This window comes from Nannospalax galili, unplaced genomic scaffold (assembly GCF_000622305.1).
Source record: "Nannospalax galili isolate Female #2095 unplaced genomic scaffold, S.galili_v1.0 scaffold626, whole genome shotgun sequence".
In the NCBI taxonomy this organism is placed as follows: Eukaryota; Metazoa; Chordata; class Mammalia; order Rodentia; family Spalacidae; genus Nannospalax; species Nannospalax galili.
The window spans coordinates 508,381-530,829 of NW_008354396.1; the positions used below are offsets into that span (position 1 = coordinate 508,381).

At 39.3% G+C, this 22,449-nt stretch overlaps 1 protein-coding gene across 5 annotated transcripts in view; it reads left to right on the forward strand.

The window, feature by feature from the left end:
- Positions 1-1,710: 1,710 nt before the first annotated feature.
- Cd96 (CD96 molecule) overlaps positions 1,711-22,449 on the forward strand; it is a 105,602-nt gene continuing 84,863 nt past the window's right edge. For all 5 annotated transcript variants that reach the window (XM_029555246.1, XM_029555247.1, XM_017802817.2 and 2 more), the window contains exons 1-3: positions 1,711-1,866; positions 4,151-4,504; positions 17,586-17,710. In XM_029555246.1, the coding sequence (XP_029411106.1) occupies positions 1,806-1,866; positions 4,151-4,504; positions 17,586-17,710 (540 nt within the window). In that variant the 5' untranslated portion in view covers positions 1,711-1,805. The remainder of the gene's footprint in view (positions 1,867-4,150; positions 4,505-17,585; positions 17,711-22,449) is intronic.

Genomic DNA, 22,449 nt, shown 5'->3' on the forward strand with positions numbered 1-22,449 from the left:
ATGTGTTCCAACTTCTCTTTGTAAATAATTGAGTTTGCCTCTGAAGTTCACAAAGTTCAAGTTTTCTTTTCACATTGTAAAGCTGACGGTTTCTGTTTCCTTTTCATATGCAGCAGACTGAAATACAAGGCAGGGGAAGGCTGCGCAGTTTGGGACTTGGTGAGCAGAGAGGATAATAGGAAAGATTGACATGGCTTCCAGAGAAGAGTTATTTTTAAGTACAGAGAATGCCTATCTTCTTGCTGGAAAGGCCTTTAGAAATATTACCAGCATCAAAAAGCTGTGGAGGCCATTCCCATCACCTGGGACAGCCGTTCTTGGTCTGCGAGCTGTTGCTGCCACCTGCTGCAAGCAAACAGCCATGGAGGGGCTGCCACCTGGGTCTTGCAGCTTCAGGGCAGCAGATGCATTCGGTTCATATACCATGGGCATCTGAAATGTTTCTTTCCTCAAAGTCTAAGTAGATCCCAAAGGAAAATTAGTGAAATCTGGTGTCTTCAGGCCACAGGAGTTCCTGAGCATAAAAATCATGAGCCAGGAGACAAAAAATAACTAGAGGAGGAAGATTTGTACAATAGCCACTGAAAGAATATCTCTACTAACCACCCTGATGAGAGGAAGGAAGTTATTCAAAGTAAACCTGTAGCTCTGGAAAATAAATAACAGTTTCTGTTTGTGAAATGTTCTCTCTTTTTTTGAAAACTTGCTCCACTTTAATGCAGCAAGAGATTTGTAAATACACCAAAGAAGATGCCATCAAAGAATTTATTAAATTTGAATCTTTATGACAAATGGAGTAACATGGCAAAGTCCCTTCTCCAGGCATAGAACGTGTCCTAACCTATAGGGACACCAACTGTCAGATCAGGAACTTTATAACACATCTCCTGGACTGCTTTACTGATATGCCCCATCACTGACTAACGAGGATTCCCAGTTGCAAAGAAGAAAGGAACCCAGAGCAGTCATGCTGCTTCTCACCCTTCCTTCAAGAACTTGAGTTCCCTAATCCTCTCTGGTAAAATCACTGTCAGAAATACCTGGCCTACCCTCACTGACATATTACTGCCATGTTCTATATGGCTTTGGCTTAGCCACAGATAAGCTCCTCCACCATCACCAAAAAAAAAGCCCCCAGACATTGAGAGACATCCCCATCTGACCTCAGTTTATCAGCTGATGGGAGATAGGGAAAAGGCTCCTTCACTTCTCCTCTCCCAAGAAATATGCATTTCCCTACAAGAAGAGAGACAATAAAATCCAGTTTGAGAGTTGACATTACTTCCTGCTATTTTTCAGAGTTTATTAAAATTAAATATGCTAATCATTGGTCTTTCATCCTGAGGCAATACTGCAAAGAAAATATATCTTAAGATTGGACTGAAACAGTGCTAAAGTTGCTCCTATTTGCTAAATGATTTTGTATTCTTGAAAGGAAATGCATAAAAAGCACACAGGGACCTGCTCTGCATGATTTCCTTTGTTTGGATTTTAGAAGCAGCTTGACTGACAGAGACTGAAGGAAAGAATCTTGGGATACAGAAAATTCTTTTTAAATGTGAGACACAAGATTTCAGAGAAGAGTTTCTGTATTGTTCTGGTGAAGGTTATATTTGCCTTGAACCACACTCCTTTCCTGTCTGTGTTTCACTTCCTGGGGACTTGCCAAGTGAGAAACGGCCCCAGCCCTGTGGTAGAGTTGGGGTTTTGAGCACGAATAGGGTGGCTGGAGTTTGCTTAGCTAGAGACATCAATTGACTTGTGTGATTGTTACGGAAATGCTGGTGTAGGCGCTTCAGGAGACCATGGGGAGAAAATGGACATACTGCGCAGTTTATTCCATCATCCAGATACAGTTGTTCAGGGGTAAGAATTCTGGTCATCTTTTTCTTTTGCAGATAGCTGCTTTAGGGGCCTCTGCTCCTTCAAAATGCCTCATTACTGCTGTTAATCACCAAAGAGCAAACTATTGCTAAGGTTTTTGGTTGTGTATTTAGGTGGCAGTTCTGAGACAGGCACTAGAGTCTAGAAAGATTTACTAATGGGCACTGAAACCAAGAAGGGAATGGATGGTTTGTGCCATCTCTCTGGACTGTTTTCACCTTTTTCCTTCTTCAAAGGTTCTCAAGTAGTTGGAAATTGTGCCTTTTGGGAATGAAATGCTCTCTGACAATAGTCAGAACAACTGCAAACAACTGAAAACATCCCACATCCTGGTTCAGAGATCATTGCTCAGTCTTTAAGCCTCTCTCAAGAATTTCTTTTCTCTGTGAATCAACAAATATCTCTCTTCCCAATGCCAATGTTTTAAGAATTGGAGCTATCTATTTCTATCTATATCATCTATATCTATCCATCCTATCTCTCTATCTATCTATCATCTATCTATATCTGGCCTGGAACTCTATGGAGACCAGACTGGCCTCAGTCTCACAGAGATCCACCTGCCTATACCTTCTGAGTGCTAGGATTAAAGACGTGCATCACCATGCCTGGTTTAGGCATACACTTTTACTCAGTTGTATACAAGTCATCCCCTGGAGGCCAAAGTGAGTCCTTCTAGTAGTGGGAATCAGAATCTAAAAGGCCTATGTAAAAATGAAAAATGAAAGATTGATTCTGAATACCATAGTACAAGTGTATTGCAGTGAGCCTGAGCGTCTTAAGAATTAACTTTGTATGAAGATATTAAGAGTTTCCAAATCAAAGGACACATTGGAATTGGTGTTCTAGATAGGATCATAGGCATATTACAAAAGGGTAACTCACAGGGAGTTACACACAACAGTGTAACCTCTGTCTACCCCAACTTTTTGCATCCACAAAAGTATAATAATTCCCATTTGTCAAGTACCTTTGAAAACTTGTTTCTTCCCAGCAGCTTGTCATCTTTTTATCTTTTCCTTTTGTGAGCTTCAGGGAGGCTTTTCACAATAGTATATCATTTCTATAATAGTATTCCAAGTAAATTCTAAAATGGAGGCCAACATTTCTGAAGACATATCAAAGACTCAATGCTGAAAAAATGTGAAGTGCTCTGTATGGTGTAAAGTCACATTACTGATGGGAGAATCTCCTTTTATGCCTCTCATTTCAGGGCATTGAGTAGAAATGATGCCCTGGGGAATCCCCATCTGAGGCATCTCCTCTTGTCTCCTCAGGAGATCTAACTGCATGGAGATGAAGGTCCTTTCCATCCTCACAGAGGGAATATCAAATTTCTTACTCTACTCAGCCAGACTGAATGTGAAAAGCAGTTTGTAGTTGTGAAGGTTAAAAGAACACAGTAGATGTGTGTGATTGAGAAGGGAATTCGTGTTCTCTACAGGTGTGTCTCTGAGCAAGCCACTTCAGTTCTCAGGACTTCACTTTCCTTCTTTAATAAAGAAGGGTGACACTATCAGTCTTACAGTATATGAGGAACAGCATGTGTAAAAGACTCTTAAAAACACAAGACGCTACTGTATACTAGTTCTTTCTGTAGTCTTAGCAAGCCTCGAGTGTACACTGTGTGCAGCTGTTGATTTATAACCCAAAGTGGTCAACTCTATTACATGCATGAATAGTGTTGTCATCCTGTCTGCTGAGTCATGTCTCTTTTTTAAATAAGCTTAATTTTATGGGACTGGGGAGGTGGCTTGGCGATTAAGAGTGCTTGCTGCTTTTCTAGAGGACCCTAATTTGGTTTCCAGGACCCATGTCAGGTGGCTTACAACTTCAGCTCCAGGGAAATCCAACACCTCTAGCCTCCATGCATGCCTGTACTCATGTGTACATACCCCCTCAACACATACACATAATTTTTTAAATAATAAAAATAAATCTGCGAAATAGGCTTACTTTTATTCACAGGTAGTCAGGGACCTTCATTTACTTTTTGGGCAAAGAGACAGAATTATTCAGTTGTGGATAGTTTCCTCTACTTTTCCCAAAGAAGACCTCATTGTTGTTGAATCTTGAGCTTCCTTATCTACATCAACCAGACACAAGCTGCTTTCTACCCCTAAGGTAACCAGGGTAATTAAGAGTCATTCTGGATCTTGTATGTGCACCAAAAATAATTTTAAATACACACACACACACACACACAACTCAAAGAAGTCACTCATGTGAATTATACAAACTGACGACTCACATCTTTCCTTTCCAGGAGTATGGGAAGAAATTCTCAATGCAAGAAAAAGTGTTTATGCTCCACCTGGTTCTGATGTCAACTTGACCTGCCAGACACAGAAGGGCTTCTTGGTACAGATGCAATGGTCTAAGGTCACTGATAAAGTAGAGCTAATTGCCATTTACCATCCTCAACATGGTTTCCACTGTCCCCATGGGCATCCTTGTGAGTCACATGTGGCTTCCATAGAAACTCCTGGGAATGCAACAAAATGGACTCTGCACTTAAGAAATGTCTCTTCCACTCTCAGTGGAAAGTATGAGTGTAGCTTTACTCTGTACCCAGAAGGCATCCAGAATACAGTCTACAACCTTCTTGTTCAGGCACCTGGTGAGTATTACCTGTACAGGAAAGAAAGTGCTTGCTTTCATTTAGCTTTCGTTCAGTCAGCAAATACACATTGCTTACCAACCATGTCTTAGGTTTGGCACTGAGCATGCAAAGATTAAACGGAAGGAAGTATTGTCGTTAAGGGAGATAGAAATGAAGCAAATAATGCCACAAATAAATGAAACGTTGCAACAATGATAAGTGTTAATAGCAAGAACAGCAATAGTTCTACAAAAGAGAACATAGACGACAACAGAGAAGTTGTCCCTGAGAAGGGAGCACCTGAATTGGAGACTGAAGAACAAGTAGCCATGAATGCAATTTAGGAGAGGTGGGGTTGTGAGTGAACCAGAGAAGGGGGAGAATAACCACAGGAAGTGTTGTGCAGCGTTTGAGGAAATGGGAACATGCAAGTAGGATATAATGTGTGGATTCATACACAAGGCTGGCGGTACAGCAAGGGCCAGATCATGTCAGACTTTGTTGACTATGTTCGGGTCTTTGAATTTTATTCAAGAATGGAAATGGAATCATTCCCAAAAGACAATTAGGATGACATCTGTAGCCTGACTGCATCTATATTATAAAAGATGATCCTGGCTTCAATGTGAAAATGGCTTTAAAGTGGACAAGAAGAAGAAAATGGAAATAAGTTAGATGACCATCTAAGGTGTCCAGAGAGATGGTAGGTTGGTAGGCATGAAAGGAAAATTGTACTTTTATGTACTGGACATAAAACCTACATGACTCTGTCACTGAGTATATATAGGGCAAGGGCATGTGAGTGAAGGAGGAAGAAACCCTGAAGGGAACAGTGGATTTCTGACTCACACACCTGCACGGTGCTGCCAGTCACTGGGGTGAAAAATGAGGAACGCGAACTAGGTTTGTGAGTGAATTAAAGGACCTTGGATGTATTTAGTAGAAGGCAGGTAACTGGGACAAAGGAGCTATTGAACACTTGGCATTTATACAACAGATGCTTCAAGAGCCTGCATTCAGATATAGGGGCCTAAGTTTAAGTTCTAGCTCTATTCTGGCTAAAAATGAATTTGACATGGGGCCTGTCTTATCAGTTCTCTGAGCCTATTAGGAAAATGATGATGGTAATACCTGCCCCAAATGACCAGGTCTTAAAGTAAATGATTTCCATTTCTACACACGGAAGTGAATGAAAATTAAATCCAGCAACGAAAAGTGCACTGGAAATCGAATGTGTTAAACTCAGGAAGGAAATGGCTTGGTAATACAATAAAATAACAACAAAAAAATGACTCAGGAAGGTCATGGTGCAATCATGGGGCTGCCCTGACATGCAGCAGGTATGGAATTCTCAGTTCGTCTCCATGTCTTAACTCTTACTGCTCCTAGACTATGATATTGGGAAAGCACCCCCATAGGACAGGATTCTATCAGTTACTGCCTTAAAATGCCTTATTTTCCCTTGTATTCTTTCTTTTTGGAAAATAATGCAAAACAAAACTTCAGAGCAGTTGAGAATGAGATAGGTAGAATGAGGTTGAAATGAAGAGAAACAGAAGACGTATTGTGAGCAGCATCTAGCTACAAGGACTTTGGGTTCAGATAGCCTGCATTTCAATGCTCACATTTCAAAGTGCCACTTACTGTAGAGATCATCACTCCCACAGTGCAGTCACTGTAGGTCTCTAAGTTTTAGGTTTCTTATGTAATAAATACAGATATTTAGAGTTTCTCTTTAATGGGTGCCATTATCTAGATAAGTTAATCTACATCAAGCAGTTACCATAACTCTTATTAAAAGGTCAGAGTATGGTAAATGATTGATTTTAATAATTAATGTTAATACATATGGAACTCTTTCTCAATCCTTATTAAAATGAGCCCGTCCTTCCCTTTACAGAGGCCTGATCTGGAACCCAATGGGATGCAGTCATACTTTAGCACAAATATACCTTGACTTTGGTTTCAGACACAGCTTTGGTACATTGTGCCAACCCCAGCAGATAATGCTAGCAAATCGTTAAGGACTTAATTATCAGTCCACTGAGAAATGGTGGTATGGTTATATCTCTCATTGCTATGCCTACCAAGCTGCCACTGTCTAGCCTCTGGACAACTGAGGTGCACTCTATGGACAACAGGATTATGTGATGGTTCAAATGAGGACAGTAATGGAAAATGAGTGTTGTTCAAGAATGAAAGTTGTATTGCCTTTAAGAAAAGTATGTTTCTTAAAACAGAGGGCAGTCCAAGGGAGGTAAGGTTGTAGCTACTAAAGACGAAAGAGCCAGAGAACCAAAAAGTCATATTTATGTGGTTGGAAAATTTCCAATCTTCTTTCTGAGATTTACTGTTAATCGACTGGTTCAAATGAGAATCAGTGACCTCAGTGTTAGAGAAAGGGTGTGTGTATTGTGATTTAGTACAAAGGCATCTCATAGAAAAGAGCAAATTAGACAGAAAAAAAACCCTTTTGCCTCATCGTGACAAAAATGTAAGCTTAGTATGGCATTAAAGTGGGTGTTTAACCTGGAGGGTGCGCCCAACATCTGACAGCATGGCCAAGTCCCTACCCAATGAAGGGTCGTCTTTGCCTCCTTTATTCTTGCAGTCTACTCTTGCTTCTTTTCCTCTCTTTTATTAGCTTTCCTTTTAAATTTTGTAAGACAGTCATGTTTACAAGCCAGATGAGTAAGCAGGGCACACACATGAAGTACAAACACATATGAAATACATAAAAAAGTGCAAATTGAAGTGATGTGTAAGAGTCTAAATACAAAAATGCCAGAGCACTGAGGTGGCTGGGTTAATTACCTCTTCCTGTTTCCTTTCTCTTGTGGTCTGAGTCACTCTTCCCTCTCAACAAAATAGTGTGTATCTAAATCCTGGTTTTCTGTCCCCTGAGGGTTTAGTTGAGAAAGGGTTGATCTCTATTCACAGTATTTTGTCCCTGTGTGTCTTAATGTGCTGAAGCTGTGGATAGGAATGGAAACACAACAAACAATTTTCTATTTCCTTCATTTTCATTTTTAACATGATATAATTCTCCTTAAAGTAGGAGTTTTTGAGTTATTTGAAGAACAGTTCTCCAAGTTAACCCCTTGAATCATTATATATTTCCTGGGGTTGGAGAGATGGCTTAGCAGTTAAGAGCACTGGTTGCTCTTTCAGAGGACCCAGGTTCGAGTCCCAGCACCTACATTGTGGCTGTAACAACCATCCTTAACTCCAGTTCCAGGGGATCCAGCGCCTTCTTCTGACCTCCGTGCATATTGCATGCCATGGGTGTACTTGCACACATGCAGAGAATGTACTCATACACATAAAATTAAAATAAATAATTTTAAAAACATATATATATATGCATTTCCCAAATTTGAATGCTACTGGACCTGTAGTTCTTCAGATTCCTTAATTTTTAGCATGTGAAAGTTTATAGTGTGAGGACAAAGTATAAGAGTACAACATACTATTATTTCCCAAATGGCAACAAAAGCCTTAGGGATTGTTAATGTTATCAGAAGCAATGGGAATAGTGGAAGAACTAGGAAGAGAAGTATTGGTATTACAAGTAGAATTACTTGCATTGGTGGTGTAGCTCAGTGGTACAGTGTCTGCCTAGCATGGGGAAGGCTTTGAGTCCATTGCCAACACACACACACACACACACACACACACACACACGAGTGATGACAGTATCAATGTAGAGGAGCAACATTAGTCTTGAAAATATAAAGTTGAACAACTGTAGTTGCCTGTACAAGACTTGTACAAGGCTAAGCCAGACAACATTCCAGCATGGATGAAGAGGGGCTCACCCCTACCTGAGGAGCTATTGACAGTTGATAGTTTCTCCAGGAGAGAGAGTCAGTTTCCTTTAAAGGTCTGGTTCCTGTTAGGTTGACCATGATTCACCAGATGACCCCATGAGTATATGGGCAACACCAAGTGGACTCAGTGGGTTATAAGAAAAAAAAAAAAAAAAAAAGAGGACAGGAGGTTGGAGGTATGGGCAGTAGATCTGTGAGGATACATTGTATGAAATTCTCAAAGGATTAATTAAAATATTATATTAAAAGGGAAACATATATTAGCTTCAGCACTCTAACAGAGGAAGGATCATGAAAGGTCATGACCATATAGAAAGAAATGCTAAATATTGGCAGCTTATGAAAACTAGCATCTAAGAGACACAATATTGTAAAATCTAACTTTATCACTATTTTACTTTTAAAATATGAGCATTAATGTCAATGGGGGAAAATAAATATGTTAATAAGCTAAGTCTTAGACATGCGATTAAGCTGTCTGCAGACTAATTTGTTATTGAAGCCTGGCTTTTCTTAAATTCTAGTGTGCAATCTTTATAGAACACTGATTTAAGAGCCTACAGTGTTAGGTACCAGGGACACAGGCGTGTGAGATATAAGCACAATGGCTCCAGCCTCAATCACCAAGTCCAATATGAAGAGATAGAATCAACCAAATGAGCAAACAAATGCCCAGCAGCAACAGTGAGGAGTGCTTGTGCATTGAGGAAGTGGCATATATGAGAGGGTGTCCTGGTAGCTCAGGTAAGTTTCCCGGGAGAAGTTCTGCAGGAGCAGGAGTTAACAGAGAGATGGCGAGCCCAGAAATTTATAGTAACAAAAAGGTTATGCAAAGGCTCTGTGGTAAAGGAGCTGTGTGAGCCATGGGAATTTTAGAGGAATTACGGTTGGAGCAAAAGGATTGAAGATAAATTAACTAAAGACGCAGCTAGAGAGCCCAATTAGTGCAATTAAGAACTATAGAAATTAATTGGAGGGAGTTGCTTTGTTTAATATTTTTGTTTTGCATTTCAAAGATGCATGTTTTTGACTAAAGTCTAAATAAAATACAGGGAATGAGTTGAAGAAAAGCAGAGAGTATAGTGTGAGTTCAAATCATTTAGAAGATAATGTAATAACAGCAATCGAGGGGAGACACACTGGTAGCTCTGAGTAGAGTAGCAGAGACATTGGAGAGGAATGTCCATACCAGCGCCATGTTTAAGAGTTTCTTGGTGGGATCCAGTGGCATATTACATTCGTGGAGTTTGAAATCAAAAGCCCTGCCAAGCATGATGCTTTGGTTTTCAGCATCTGTGACTTACTCAGTGTGTTAGAGGATACTGGAATCTGATCAGATTGTGAAGAAATAATTTTGAATTAGATTGTGTGCCTTTGAATTAGGTAAGAAGTTGAGCCGTAATGGCACATAAGCAGCTGGCTCTAGGCCCCTGGTATCGCATGGAGGCCCAAGTTAAGATACATTTTTATAAGTTTTCTGAATATGGGTTCTAACTAATTTCTAGAAGTTAAAGAAACCATCTAGGCCAAGAAATCAAATAAGAAAAGCAACATGGCACTTCAACCCAGTCTGTGGTGGTGAGTGAAGTGGCCTGTCTCCACAGGACACAGAAGAGTAGTTAAAAAGACAAGAGTGAAGGGGGTCATAGAAGCCTAGAAAGATAATTGCATAAAGGTAGCCATCATTAGTTCTGTTGCTTCTGGGAAGACAAACGGCTATTGGATTGCATTTAGGCACATGAAAGGTATTGATCAGTTAACAGGAATTGTGTTGGTGGCATTATGGAATAGAAAGAAATCAGGCTGGGAGGAGAGCAGTTAGTGGGAGTCAAGGGATCGGGACGGCAAGTATCAAGGCAGCAACTGGTCAATAGGAATGGGAAGAGTGTGAGTGCTCAGACAAAGGTTTGGGCTGCTGTTGGTGTGAGTGCTTTTAAATAATGCAAGACACCTGGCTGTACTTCAAAGCCAATGGACAGGAACCAGTTGAAAAAGATATAGCTATACCACAGAGTGGTAAATAAATCACTAAGATTTCTAAGAAAATAAAGGCACTGGTAAAACTACTCAAAAAATGGAAAAGAAAGTTTTTAAACAGTTTTATTAGCATATATTAATTACCCATAATAATCGGTTCATTATGACATGTTCAGACATGTAAAGAATGTATTTTGATCCTATTCACCTTTGTTACCCCCACTTGTCCCTTCCTACCTCTGCCGACACCCTTCTCCTTCTCCACTAGTCCCCCTTCTTCTGTCATGTCTTAAAACACAGTTTTTAAAATGATAACAGGCAGGAAGGGAAACAATATGAATGCTTCTGATGAGTGCAATGTTGCCCAATATTTTATTATTAAAATATTTTCCATTAGTTAATTGATCCCTCCAAGAAGCTCAAGAAGGCCTAAATAATATAAATACAGAGAAAGATCTACCTAGACAAATAGTCATAATCCTCAAAGCCAAAGAGAAGGAAAAAAATTATGGCGGCAGCAGTTGAAGTGAGTAAAACAAATAAACAAACAAAACAGAGTCAGCTTTCTCCAAGGACTAGCACCCTGCGCAGTCATCTAACCTCAAATGGACGGCCCTAAACACAGGTGCACAGAAGCAGCCTCTAATGAACTCGGCTCATGACGTCTATATGCTTATATGTGTATGTGTATTTATGAATGTATGTGCATATAAGTAACAATTATAATACAAGAAGTGGACAAGAAATTGGGAGGGAGTGGGACATGGGAGGGGTACTGGGAGAGATGGAAATAAGACCCCCAAAATACACACTTTGTACAAAAATATAAAATCTCAAAGACAAAAAAAATTAAAAAGTAAAACAACTCACCACTTATAGGGGACCAATTATACAATCAACAGTCCTTCTAATCATAAACAATAGGACATGAGGACTTATTTAAAGTACTAAAAGCAAAAGCAGTCCACCAAGAATTCTACATCCAGTGAAATTATCCACTCAATGAAAACAAAACCCCAAACAAATACCCTGAGACAATCTACTGGAAGCAGATTTGTCTTACACGAATTCTAGGGTTTGAATGCCACTCCTTATATTGAAACTTCATTCCAATATTCACATGTTGGTGTCTAGAGATGGGGCATTTGGGAGGCAACAGGGACTAGACAACATCAGTAGAGTTAGGCCCTCATGATAACACTGTTCTTTACAGATCGAGGCTGTCTCTGCTGGCCCCACCAATGTGTGTGTTTTCCCAGTCAGTCTACAGTATGTGGACAACTTACCTCAGCACTTAAGACCCTCATATCCAGGAGGTCTATGTTAAATGTCTAGGTGGCCTCCCTCCGGCGTGGTTCATTTTGTGCTGTTTTAACACAACACCACAGGGTGAACAATTAAACAGAAACTGATCCTCATATAGTTCTGGAGCTAGAAAGATTATCAGTGTGTGATCATTGTGTATCAATGGCCTCTAGAAAAGAGAGAAACAAAACTGCTGTGCTTTGTAGCCAGCTCTACAATTCTAAAATAATTCTCCATGACCCAACCCTGAGACAGAAAAGAAGCTGTAAACAAGAAGGCTGAAGGTTCTTACTGTTTTGATTGAGATGCTAATAATTTTAAAAGAAAAAAAAAAAAGAGGTTTTCTTAATTTGATGTTGTCTTGGGTCAGTGTTCAGACCTGTGAAGTGGTTGTTGTTAGCACTTTTGCTAAGTTTTGTATTTGTTTTCCTGACCTCATTATCCATAGCCACAGTCTCTCATTCATTTTTATATTTGTATTGTATCATTTGTTTAAAATGTGTATTCATTAGTGTCCCTTCTTTATTATAATTATTTAATTTTAGAGCTAAATATAAATAATCAACACTTACCACCAGCCTTTAGCAGCTGCCTGTCCAGTCTGAAGTGTGTTCTATTGGTGAATCTCTAGAAAAGAACATTTCCCTGGGTCTTGGTGTGACCCTAAATTTTCCCTTCTTTCTTTATATTAAAAGGTTAATTTTCTTGGGTTTAAAATCCATAGCTCACATTTCCCCCTAGAGCTTATTAAATATACTCTACCCATATTTTATGACATAGAATTGCTACTAAAACCCTGATAATTACAGTCTCATTTTCTTTTCCTATAGCTGATTTTGCTTAATGCTTTCATAAAAGTGTGCTTTATGTCATCTATCTTCAGTCAATTTTCTTATTTTTGCAGTAAAACTTTTCATTATGTATTTTAGTGACTTCATTTGAAGGCATTTTTCTTAAATTATGGTTCTAAGAATTTGTTCTATTCTAATTTTTTAATCTTTTTCCTTCAATGTTCTCTATCATATATCTTTATATATCATTGTATTTGAATCTCTTATTTTAAAAATTACTTGTTTTACTATGTCCCTCATTGTTCTTTTTTCTGGTTCTGCTGTTTTAATATTTTATTGATTCTTTGAGAATTCATATACTTTATTTGGAATATATTCAAGCTCCCTCCCCCAATCTCCTCTCAGATCCATCACCACCTCCTTACACTCCCCCCCCCCACTTTCTGTCCTCTTTTTCTTTTTAAAACCCATTGAGTCTAATTTGTGTTGCCCGAATACTCATGGGTATGGGTCCATCCCCTGTAGTGTGGTGTACCTGGGGTCACACTTTAAAGTAACCGGACTCTCTCCCAAAAGTTGCCAATTGCCAATAGTTCCTTAGCAAAGGCTGGGGCTTGGGGCACACCGCCACCCTCCAGGCTGGGATTTTGTCTGACTTGAGCTTGCTCAGGTCTTGTGCATACTAACACAGCTGCCTTCATTATGCTTTTTAAATGTTTCATAATACATTAGCTTTTATGTTTATATAGACTTAGTTTCATCTTCATTCCTGGGGTGGTCTTTTAAAAAATATTTTATGTACTATTTTTATTTTATATGTATTAGTGTATTGCCTGAATATGAGTGCACCTGTGTCCTGCAGTGCTGCTGAGGTCTGAAGAGGGCTTCGGATTCCCCTGGAACTGGAGTTAAGGACAGTTCATATAAGCCATGTGGGTGCTGGGAATTGAACCCAGGTCCTTTGCAAGAGCAGTCAGTGCTCTTAACTGCTGAGCTATCTCTCCAGCCCCACCCCCTCAGGGTGATTTTTAAAAATTATTTCCAATCATTGTTTCAATTGTGTCATCTCGAGGTCTGAAGAGGGCTTCGGATTCCCCTGGAGCTGGAGTTAAGGACAGTTCATATAAGCCATGTGGGTGCTGGGAATTGAACCCAGGTCCTTTGCAAGAGCAGTCAGTGCTCTTAACTGCTGAGCTATCTCTCCAGCCCCACCCCCTCAGGGTGATTTTTAAAAATTATTTCCAATCATTGTTTCAATTGTGTCATCTATCTTTCACAAATCATCTTTTCTTCTTCAATTAACTCATTATCGGTCTTTCCAAAGCTCTGCATAGTTAAGGTCATTTTATTTCTTTCAGTTCATTTTGAAAATAAGTAAAAGCTTTTATCTTGTGTAGTGTCTTGCTAAAATGCTCTCTTTCTTGTAAGAATCCTACTTTATTCTCTGCTTTTTCTCACTGTGGTTTTATAGGTCATTTTGCTGCATTGGCTTTGTATTGCTTAGTCTTAAGTACATTTTTATTCTTACCATGGGAGTCTGGCCAGGCTAGTTTCTCCAAATGGCCTTTGGTGTGTGTCTAGAGTCCCTTACTGTCACTTTCAAGGTACTTTCAGAATGTTCGACCTCTGCTTCTGTCACCCACTTTTCTTTGCCCTTTTTAACCTTTTTAAATTGATTTTTTTATGATTTTCATACAATATAATTTGATGATATTTAGATCCCCTCCCCATCCCCACCTCATCTTACTGCTCTCTGACAAATTTTATACACACACACACACACACACACACACACACATATATGTAGAATCTACTCTGTGTCCCCAGATAGGTCCTTCAGTGTGGGTGCATCCTCTGGAGCCTGGGCCTGGTTAACCTACTAAGAGTCCCATGCTTGAACGAGACTGTCTCTGCCCCTCCCAGCAGCCATCTAGTACCACAATTTCCTTAGGTGAGGTTAGAGCTTCTTACCCACTTCCTCATGTCTATGCTGGCATTTTTCCTCGTTTGAGCTTGCATGGGATTTGTGCATGCTGACACCTTTGCTGTGAATTCATGTGAGTAACTGACCAGTTGTCTGGAAAACTCTATTTCCTTGTGGTCATCTACCACCTCTGACTCTTAAAATCTTTCTGCCCCTTCTTCTGCAATAATCCTTGAGGCCTGGGGGGACAAAAGTTTGATATATGTTGACACCCACTTTTACCTAACTTTCCTTTCTGGTTTCTCGTATTGGATATACTCCCACTTAATTTGGATTCTTTTCCTAAGGGTGTCTTCTCAGCATGGGGGAACATCCCTGAGACGCCCCAGTGCCTCAGAACTGAGGACCTTTTCTTTTCTCTGAGAAGACATTGGTGATTTGGGGCCTACATGGCCCCTTCTCCATCTCTGCTGCTGTTCTTAGATTGATCAACCTGTCCTTGCAGTGATCACCCACTGGGGAGTGTATTTCTATGGTTCCAAGGCCCGTCAAAAGTACAATTGGTTTTCTAGCTTCTGTCTCCACAGTTGTTACTACCATGTCCTAGTGGTTTGCTCCCCTCTAGTAATGGGGACATATTCTTGTTTGGTGCTCTTGGAGATATAGCCTATGTAGTTTTAGTTTAGTTTTTCAATTTATATGGGGGGATTTCAGTTATACTAAAATGTTGTGCCCAGAATCTGAACAAATTTCCAAAGCACATCTGGGTGTGATAATACATACATGTAATCCTCACATTTAGGAGGCTGAGGCAGGAAGATTGTGATGAACTTGAAGCCATCTTCGGTTATGTAAGGAGTATCAAGCCAGCCAGGGTTACATAGCAAGATCAAAAATCCAAATAATAAATAAATCCAAATAACATGGAGAAGAAAGATGAGAAGGAGAAGGAAAAGTAGAGGAAGAATGAGGAGGAGGAGGAGGAGGGGCAGGAGGAGGAGGAAGAGACCTCCATATTTGGGTGATGTTCATTAAAATATTAAATACTTTAGTTGAAGAAAAAGTTCACTTTGGTTTCTCATGTGAGCTAGAACTTTCTTTTTCCTCACTTATTTCCTGTTTTTATGTGTACCAAGACCCTTTCTTGGAGTTTGGTCTTAATTTTTTCCCCTTTAAACCCAAATACAGCATAGTTTCCTTCTTAGACGTAGCCCTTCATTCTCCACAGCCACTTTTCCTTTATTCCTTATGTTCGACATACTGTCTATTAGAATTTTAATAGTTTGGAGAACTGTGAAATAAGGTGTGAATTTATAGGAATTGTTGCTTTGGTCACTTTGTATTTTACACCTTTTTATTATGGAAAATGAAGATATTTTAACCAGCTGATTCATACTCCCCTGCCCCATGTTATATTTTAGAACCCTCAATCACTTAGTTTTAGAGAAATGAGAAGTCATTTCTGCCATCTGATTTCCAGTTGTCTTTTTCATTTGGTCCTCTACTTCCAAACATTATTGTCCCTGAGATTTCAACCATGGGCAAGAGGGTTTCTCTAGCCTCTATTCTGATATTGTATTAAAAGTATGGATAAAATGAATAAAAATAAAAAACAAATATATATATATAATGTGGAAATTAATTTAATAAACCTCATAGATATTAACACCTAGATCACTGTTTAGTCAACATTTAAGCAAAACAATTATAATAATTTAAAAATAAAATAGAAATAATAATGATATGAAATATGTTCAAAATTGTGATGGTGCTGTACCAAAAACTCCATTTGGCAATACTGTCATAGCTAACGTTAACAGATAGGGATCTTCTAAATATACAGGGTTGGAGTAATATAGTGGACTTTGAATATCTTTCAGTTCCATATCTGCAAATTCAACCAAAAGCAGATAAAGTATATTTGAAAAAAAATTGTATCAATGCTGAGCATATACAAACCTTTTTCTTTTCATTTGTCCCTAAAGCCATAATATAGGAACTATTTGCAGGTCATCTACACTACATTTGCTATTATGTGTCATCTAGAGATGATTTAAAGTATTTATTGCATTTAAATACATATAATGTTTTAGGTTGTTATTATATAGTTTTTATTTATAAATTATTACTTGATAGGGCTGAAGAGATGGCTTAGCAGTTCAGAGTGCTGGCTGCTCTTACAGGGGACCCAGGTTTGATTCCAAGCACCCACATGGCTGCTAACAACTGCCCATCACTCCAATTTCAGGGTATCTGACAACCTCTTCTGACCTCCATGTATTGCACGACATGGGTACACTTACATGCAGGCAATACACTCATAAGCATAAAATAAAAAATAGTAAATAAAAATTTAAAGAATTATCATTTGATGTAAATTATAGCTTAGTCACAAATGCTCGTGAATGTGTATATAAGTTTTTCAAAGGAACAGGTAGAAAATAGATATTTATTTCATAATCTTTAAAATGAAAATAATTTCTCACAATACTTCCTCAGTTTCTTTGTATACTTTCCTGTATCATTCCTTTGTTGAAGAAATGTCCATAAGTTCTAAAGAAATGATTAGATAGAGAGACAATAAAATGACCAATGATTATCACAGGTGAAGGAAGAATGAATCATAACAGGACATGGGATTTTGAGCACAGTGAAACAATTCTGTATGGTACTTCAATACTGTATGTCACTGCACATGTGTCAAATCCATAAAATGTCCATTAGGGGAACCCTAATGCACGCTGTGCACTGGGTGGTAATGATTCATGAATGTAGGTTCATTGACTGTAACAAATGCTTCAATCTTGTGCAGGATTTTAATAGAGAAACCACGTGTGTTTGTAGAGGTCATGGCAATGTGCACACAGAAATGTATCTTCTGCTCACACTTACTGTAAACCTAAACCTTCTTGAAAACAAATAAATTATAATAAAATTTTTAAAATTTCAGGCTTTGTTATATAGTTTTCTATTTTATCTAATTAAGGAAATGTACCTTAAGACTATGGTACTGACATGGGGTTAAAGTAGAATGTGTCAAATTACATTTGGATTCTATAAAGATAGTTTGTGAGCTTCTCAGTACTTAGCAATTCTTTGTGCTCCTGATTAGTTTTGCCATTTATACAATGCCCTGCACTACAGTGGGATCTGCCTCTTTATTTCATAGGTGCCTTGAAGATAGATGAATCAAAATCACTGTCTTTGTCTCTTTGGTAAAGTGTACTTTATATGTCAAGATCCATGCATCTCCGACTTCTGTTTTCTTACAGCTCCACAGGATGAATGGGGAAGAAACTACACAATAGAAATAGAGATAAATCAAACTCTGGAAATACCATGCTTTCAAAATACCTCCTCAGAAACTTCGTGTGGGTTCACCTTTGAATGGTTGGTGGTGAGTGTTGCCCTTTTCAGTGAATAACTGCAAGGATCTTGAAATATTAATGAGGTAAAATGAATAACAAGTAATCAAAGACAAATACTGGATGAGACACAGGCATTATGCCAATGTCTGGGGAAGGACTTGGGAAGGGTGGAAAGGGCACCGAGGTGCCTTCTAACTATTGGCAAGCATTTGAGCTATGCTTGCAATGGATTGACTCAGAAATTAGCTCTTAAATGTGGGTTTCCATTTCAAATTATAAACCACACCATAATTTCAAAGAGAACAAAGCACGATGCTGCCCTATTTGGGGCGGGGGAGGGGGGGAGCGAGAGCGAGAGAGACTCTTTCCTGGAACTTCTGTTGCTATAATCCCAGAGGAAATAGCATTACTTCAGATTAAGAAACACAAAACCAGGGCTGGAGAGATGGGTCAGCAGTTGAGAACGCTGGCTGCTCTTGAAGAGGACTGAGGTCTGGTTCCCCAGCACCACATATGGTGTCTGACAACTGTCCAAAACTCCAGTTCCAGGGGGATCTAATGCCCTCTTCTGGCCCTCACAGGTATTGCATGCACATGGTGCATTGACATACATGCAGGCAAAACACTCAGTACACATAAAATAAAAATAAATAAATCGAAATTTAAAATATGCACCTCATATTTAGACAAGTTTATCTTTCACCCCTCATAAAAAAGCTTCCTTTTGCAGCAGATGGAGACTATTACAGAGTTCCAGAATTGATCAAATGCAGAGAGAATATGCCTCTATGAGACATTTAACCCTAAGTGACACATCTTCAATGTAATCTCTACGCATGGGATGAATACATCTTTCAACTCTCACCAGAGAAGTTCTTTATGCAGATTAACACAGAAACTCACAATTGGCCAATGTGCAGAGACCAAGAAGCCACAAAGTGCTTATCCTTGATTAGGACACCTATTTCAAATCGCTGCCTCCCAAGACTAGGAGATCAAGGCAGAAGAGGAGGTGGAAAGATTGTAGGAGCTAGAGGGGTGGGTTACCACGAGAAAAGAGTCTCCCAGGCAGATGGTCAGTTACTCATGTGAACAATATGAGTGATAGCAACAGCATGTACATGTCCTATGCAAGCCAAACCAGGCAAAATCCCAGCACAGACATGGAGAAGTAGGTAAGAATCTCAATCCAACCTAAGGAATTTTTAGCAACTGATGGCTACTGAAAGGGGGAAAGCCAGAGTCTTACAGGGGTGGGCCCAGTGGACGGAGAGAGAAAGTTCATTAAAATTGGAGGGGGGCAGCATGGGAGATGTGGATAGGGGAGGGAATCTAAATACCATCAAACTATAGTATATGAAAATTGTAAAATTCAATTAAAAATAAAAATTTAAAAAATAATAGAAATGAGGACCAAAGAGACGGCTCAGCAGTTAAGAGCACTGGCTGCTCTTGCAGAGGACCTGAGTTTGATTCCCAACACCCACATGGCAACTAACAACTGTCCATAACTCCAGTTCAAGGGAATCCAATGCCCTCTTCTGACCTCTATGGGCATTGCAGGACACATGCATTTATATGCTTCTCTTGTAGAGGATCTGGGTTCCATCCCAGCACCCACATGGCAACTAACAACCAGTATGTAACTCCAGTTCCAGGGGATTTGATGCCCTCTGACTTCCACGTGCATTGATATGAGTGCACTTATACACATGCAGGTAATACACTTATACAGATAAAATAAAAATAAGAAATAAAATGTTAAAAAATAAAATTATAAGAAAGAACAATGTTCTTAAGAGCGTGTGGTGGTGCATGCCTTAAACCCAGCACTTGGGAGGCAGGAGAGTCTCTGTAAGATCAGGAAGCCAGCCTTGTCTTCATAACGAGTTCCAGGTGAGCTGAGAATACAAGAAGATCCTGTCTCAAAAAATCAAAATAAAAAAGAACCATGTTCTTAAGTCTTAGGACTGGAGAGTTGGCTCAGCATTTAAGAGCACTAGCTGGTTCTGCCAGTTTCCAGGGGGACCCAATGCTCTCTCCTGGCCTCCACAGGTACTGCATGTATGTGGTGTACTAACATATGCAGACAAAACACTCATAGACATCAAATAAAAATAAATTTTTAAAAAACACAATTCTTACTTCATGAGCATGTAAAGAATTTTTCTTAGCAAATAGAAGGCCTTCAACAAGCCTGGTTCTTTTATGTGACTCTGAGATGATCCAGGATCCAATTTTCATCATTCATTCCAAAAATCCTTAGCACACAGTAGAGTACCTAGAACTCTGTAAGCACTTAATGTGGAGAACTTACTTCTACCTGACTTCTTTCCTCACAGTTCTATTCACCATCCTCATGCTAAACTGATAGCCACTAAATCATGTTATTTGTTTTGTTAATAAGTGCCAGCTCATTAGACACCGAATACTAGATAACCGATGTCTCATTTATCTAGTAGTGTCCTTCAAATAAGTTTAGAAAGTGATAGAGACATTCTCTGTAGAACCTTCCAGGACATTTAGAATAAATGAGGGCCAGAGAGCATGCACAGAAGGTCACACAGTGAGAGGGTGAGGCTTAAACTTTTACAGAACCTATCACTTTAAAGACTGGATCTTGATATAGACTAATTGAGGGATCTTTCTGAAAAGGAACCTTTCTTCATGTGCTGATTAAACTCTTACTGTGCATTCTCTTTTAAAATGTCAGAATCTGTTTGCTACCCTGATTTACAGCTGTGCCCTAACTATCGATTGCTGTAGACTCTTCTAAGTCTGATATGAAAACATCCAATGTTGTTGTATCAGGAAATACACCAAAGCTCTTCATGTTCCCACTGCTGCATGTCTACAGAAGTCACACGTATTCCCTCCAGTCCACAGTTTAGGTCTTTAATCTCCTACTAACCCAGTGATAATAATCATAATGGTAAGCCAGCAGTTCTTAAAAACATGAAATAACATGGTTTCAAGTAAAAGGCTAAGAAGTAGACATGATGAAGGTAAGCTCAGCAGGCAGACATCTGCTGTATGGAGCTCAGTAATTCCATGAAGCTGCAAAGGCTTCCCACCTTGTGTTTCATTAAACTCTAGGAAAAATTCTACAAGCGAAAATTGTCTGAGTCCCTGAAAAACCAAAGTCATCTCATCTTGTATGTGGAAGTTTTAAAAATCTAATAAATTCAGCTGCAACTGCCATTGGAAAAGTTAGTATTAGGATTCTCAATTTCACTGTAAATACATATACACATACATATATATATATATGTATGTATGTGTGTATGTATATATACATATATATATATGACCTATTTGCTATGTGTACCTGACCCCATGCTCAGCTGTGCAGCTGTGTTAAATAAAGCAGACCCTGTGCTTTGGGGTGGGGGAGGAGTTACATTCCAGGACTGTATTACACTGGACCCAACAGGCTTCAAACACAAATACAGTGTATGCAACATTCAGATGTCGAGAGATACTTTTTACCTTAAAAAAAAACTCAAAAGGCCAACTTGTCAAGGAAAATAAGCCTTTGTGTGAATGGTGCAGTGATACATAAGAAATTATACATTGTGTGCATTTAGTTGGGAACTGGGATGGTAGAAAAAGGGAGGGTGCTATCTTTGCTATTTTGTTTCCTAGGACACAGCATAGCACCATCAGGGAAAGTCTTCAGGCTTATTCTGGGAGTTTCTAAATGCATCTAAACATTCTGTTTTCATTAAAAACTATTATCCTGACTTCCCACAGAATAAATTTTAATTCAATCCAATAAATAGATGTGAATCTGTTTTAAGTGTTGGGTCCTTGAAGGCTACAAAATTTTATTAGACATATTTTCCACAATAACATGCACATTTAATAAATATGTAAAAAAAATTACCACATACAGGGAAAACAGTTTGATTCTGACTATGAACCTGGAAAAGCTTTTTTAGAAACACAGGATTTCCCTGAAGCTCCAGTTGGCCTGCAACAACCTCTGTAAACCAGGCTGACCTCAACCTCATAGATCTCAGTCTGCCTCTGCCTCCTGAGCACTGGTATTAAAGGCATGCACCATTGGACCTGGCTCAGGGAAAGCTTTTGAACAGTTGACTGGCAAAAGACAGCCATATGCTAAACCAAGACCTTGGCACTTATAAGTACATGTTTGTAGTACACATGGTGGACTGTCTTAAGGAAATAAGCACATTAAAAAGAGATCCATCTAAATACTTATCCTAGATTAGTGCATCCCCTGTCCCTCATCAGAGAAGTTACCTTTTGCAGTAGATGGAGGTTAAGACTGAGATGCACAATTGGTCAAAGTACACAGAATAAATAACTGTGGTGTGCTTAGCAATAAATAGGACATCTTTATAACTCCCTGTGCCCTAAGGCTTAAGGAGCAATGAGAAAGAGGGGATAGAAAGATTGTAAGAGCCAAAGGTTGGGGAGGACTGCTGTGAAGTAGTGCCTTTTGGATATGAAAGGATCACAGTGCTCATGATCTCCCAACAGCTGTTGTTGCCTGCACAAGACCTGCACAAGATCAAACCAGTAGTCAATACTGCAGTATGGACTGGAAAGGGCTCACCAGGCCCGATCCCTAACTGAAGAACTACTGATGGATGATGGCTGGAGGGGGGGAGTTTTCTTTAGGGGTGCCCCACACCACTGATAGGATGCCCATGCTTCAGGGGATGGCCCTACACCTATGCATACACAGGCAGCACAAGAAGAAGAAGAAGAAGAAGAAGAAGAAGAAGAAGAAGAAGAAGAA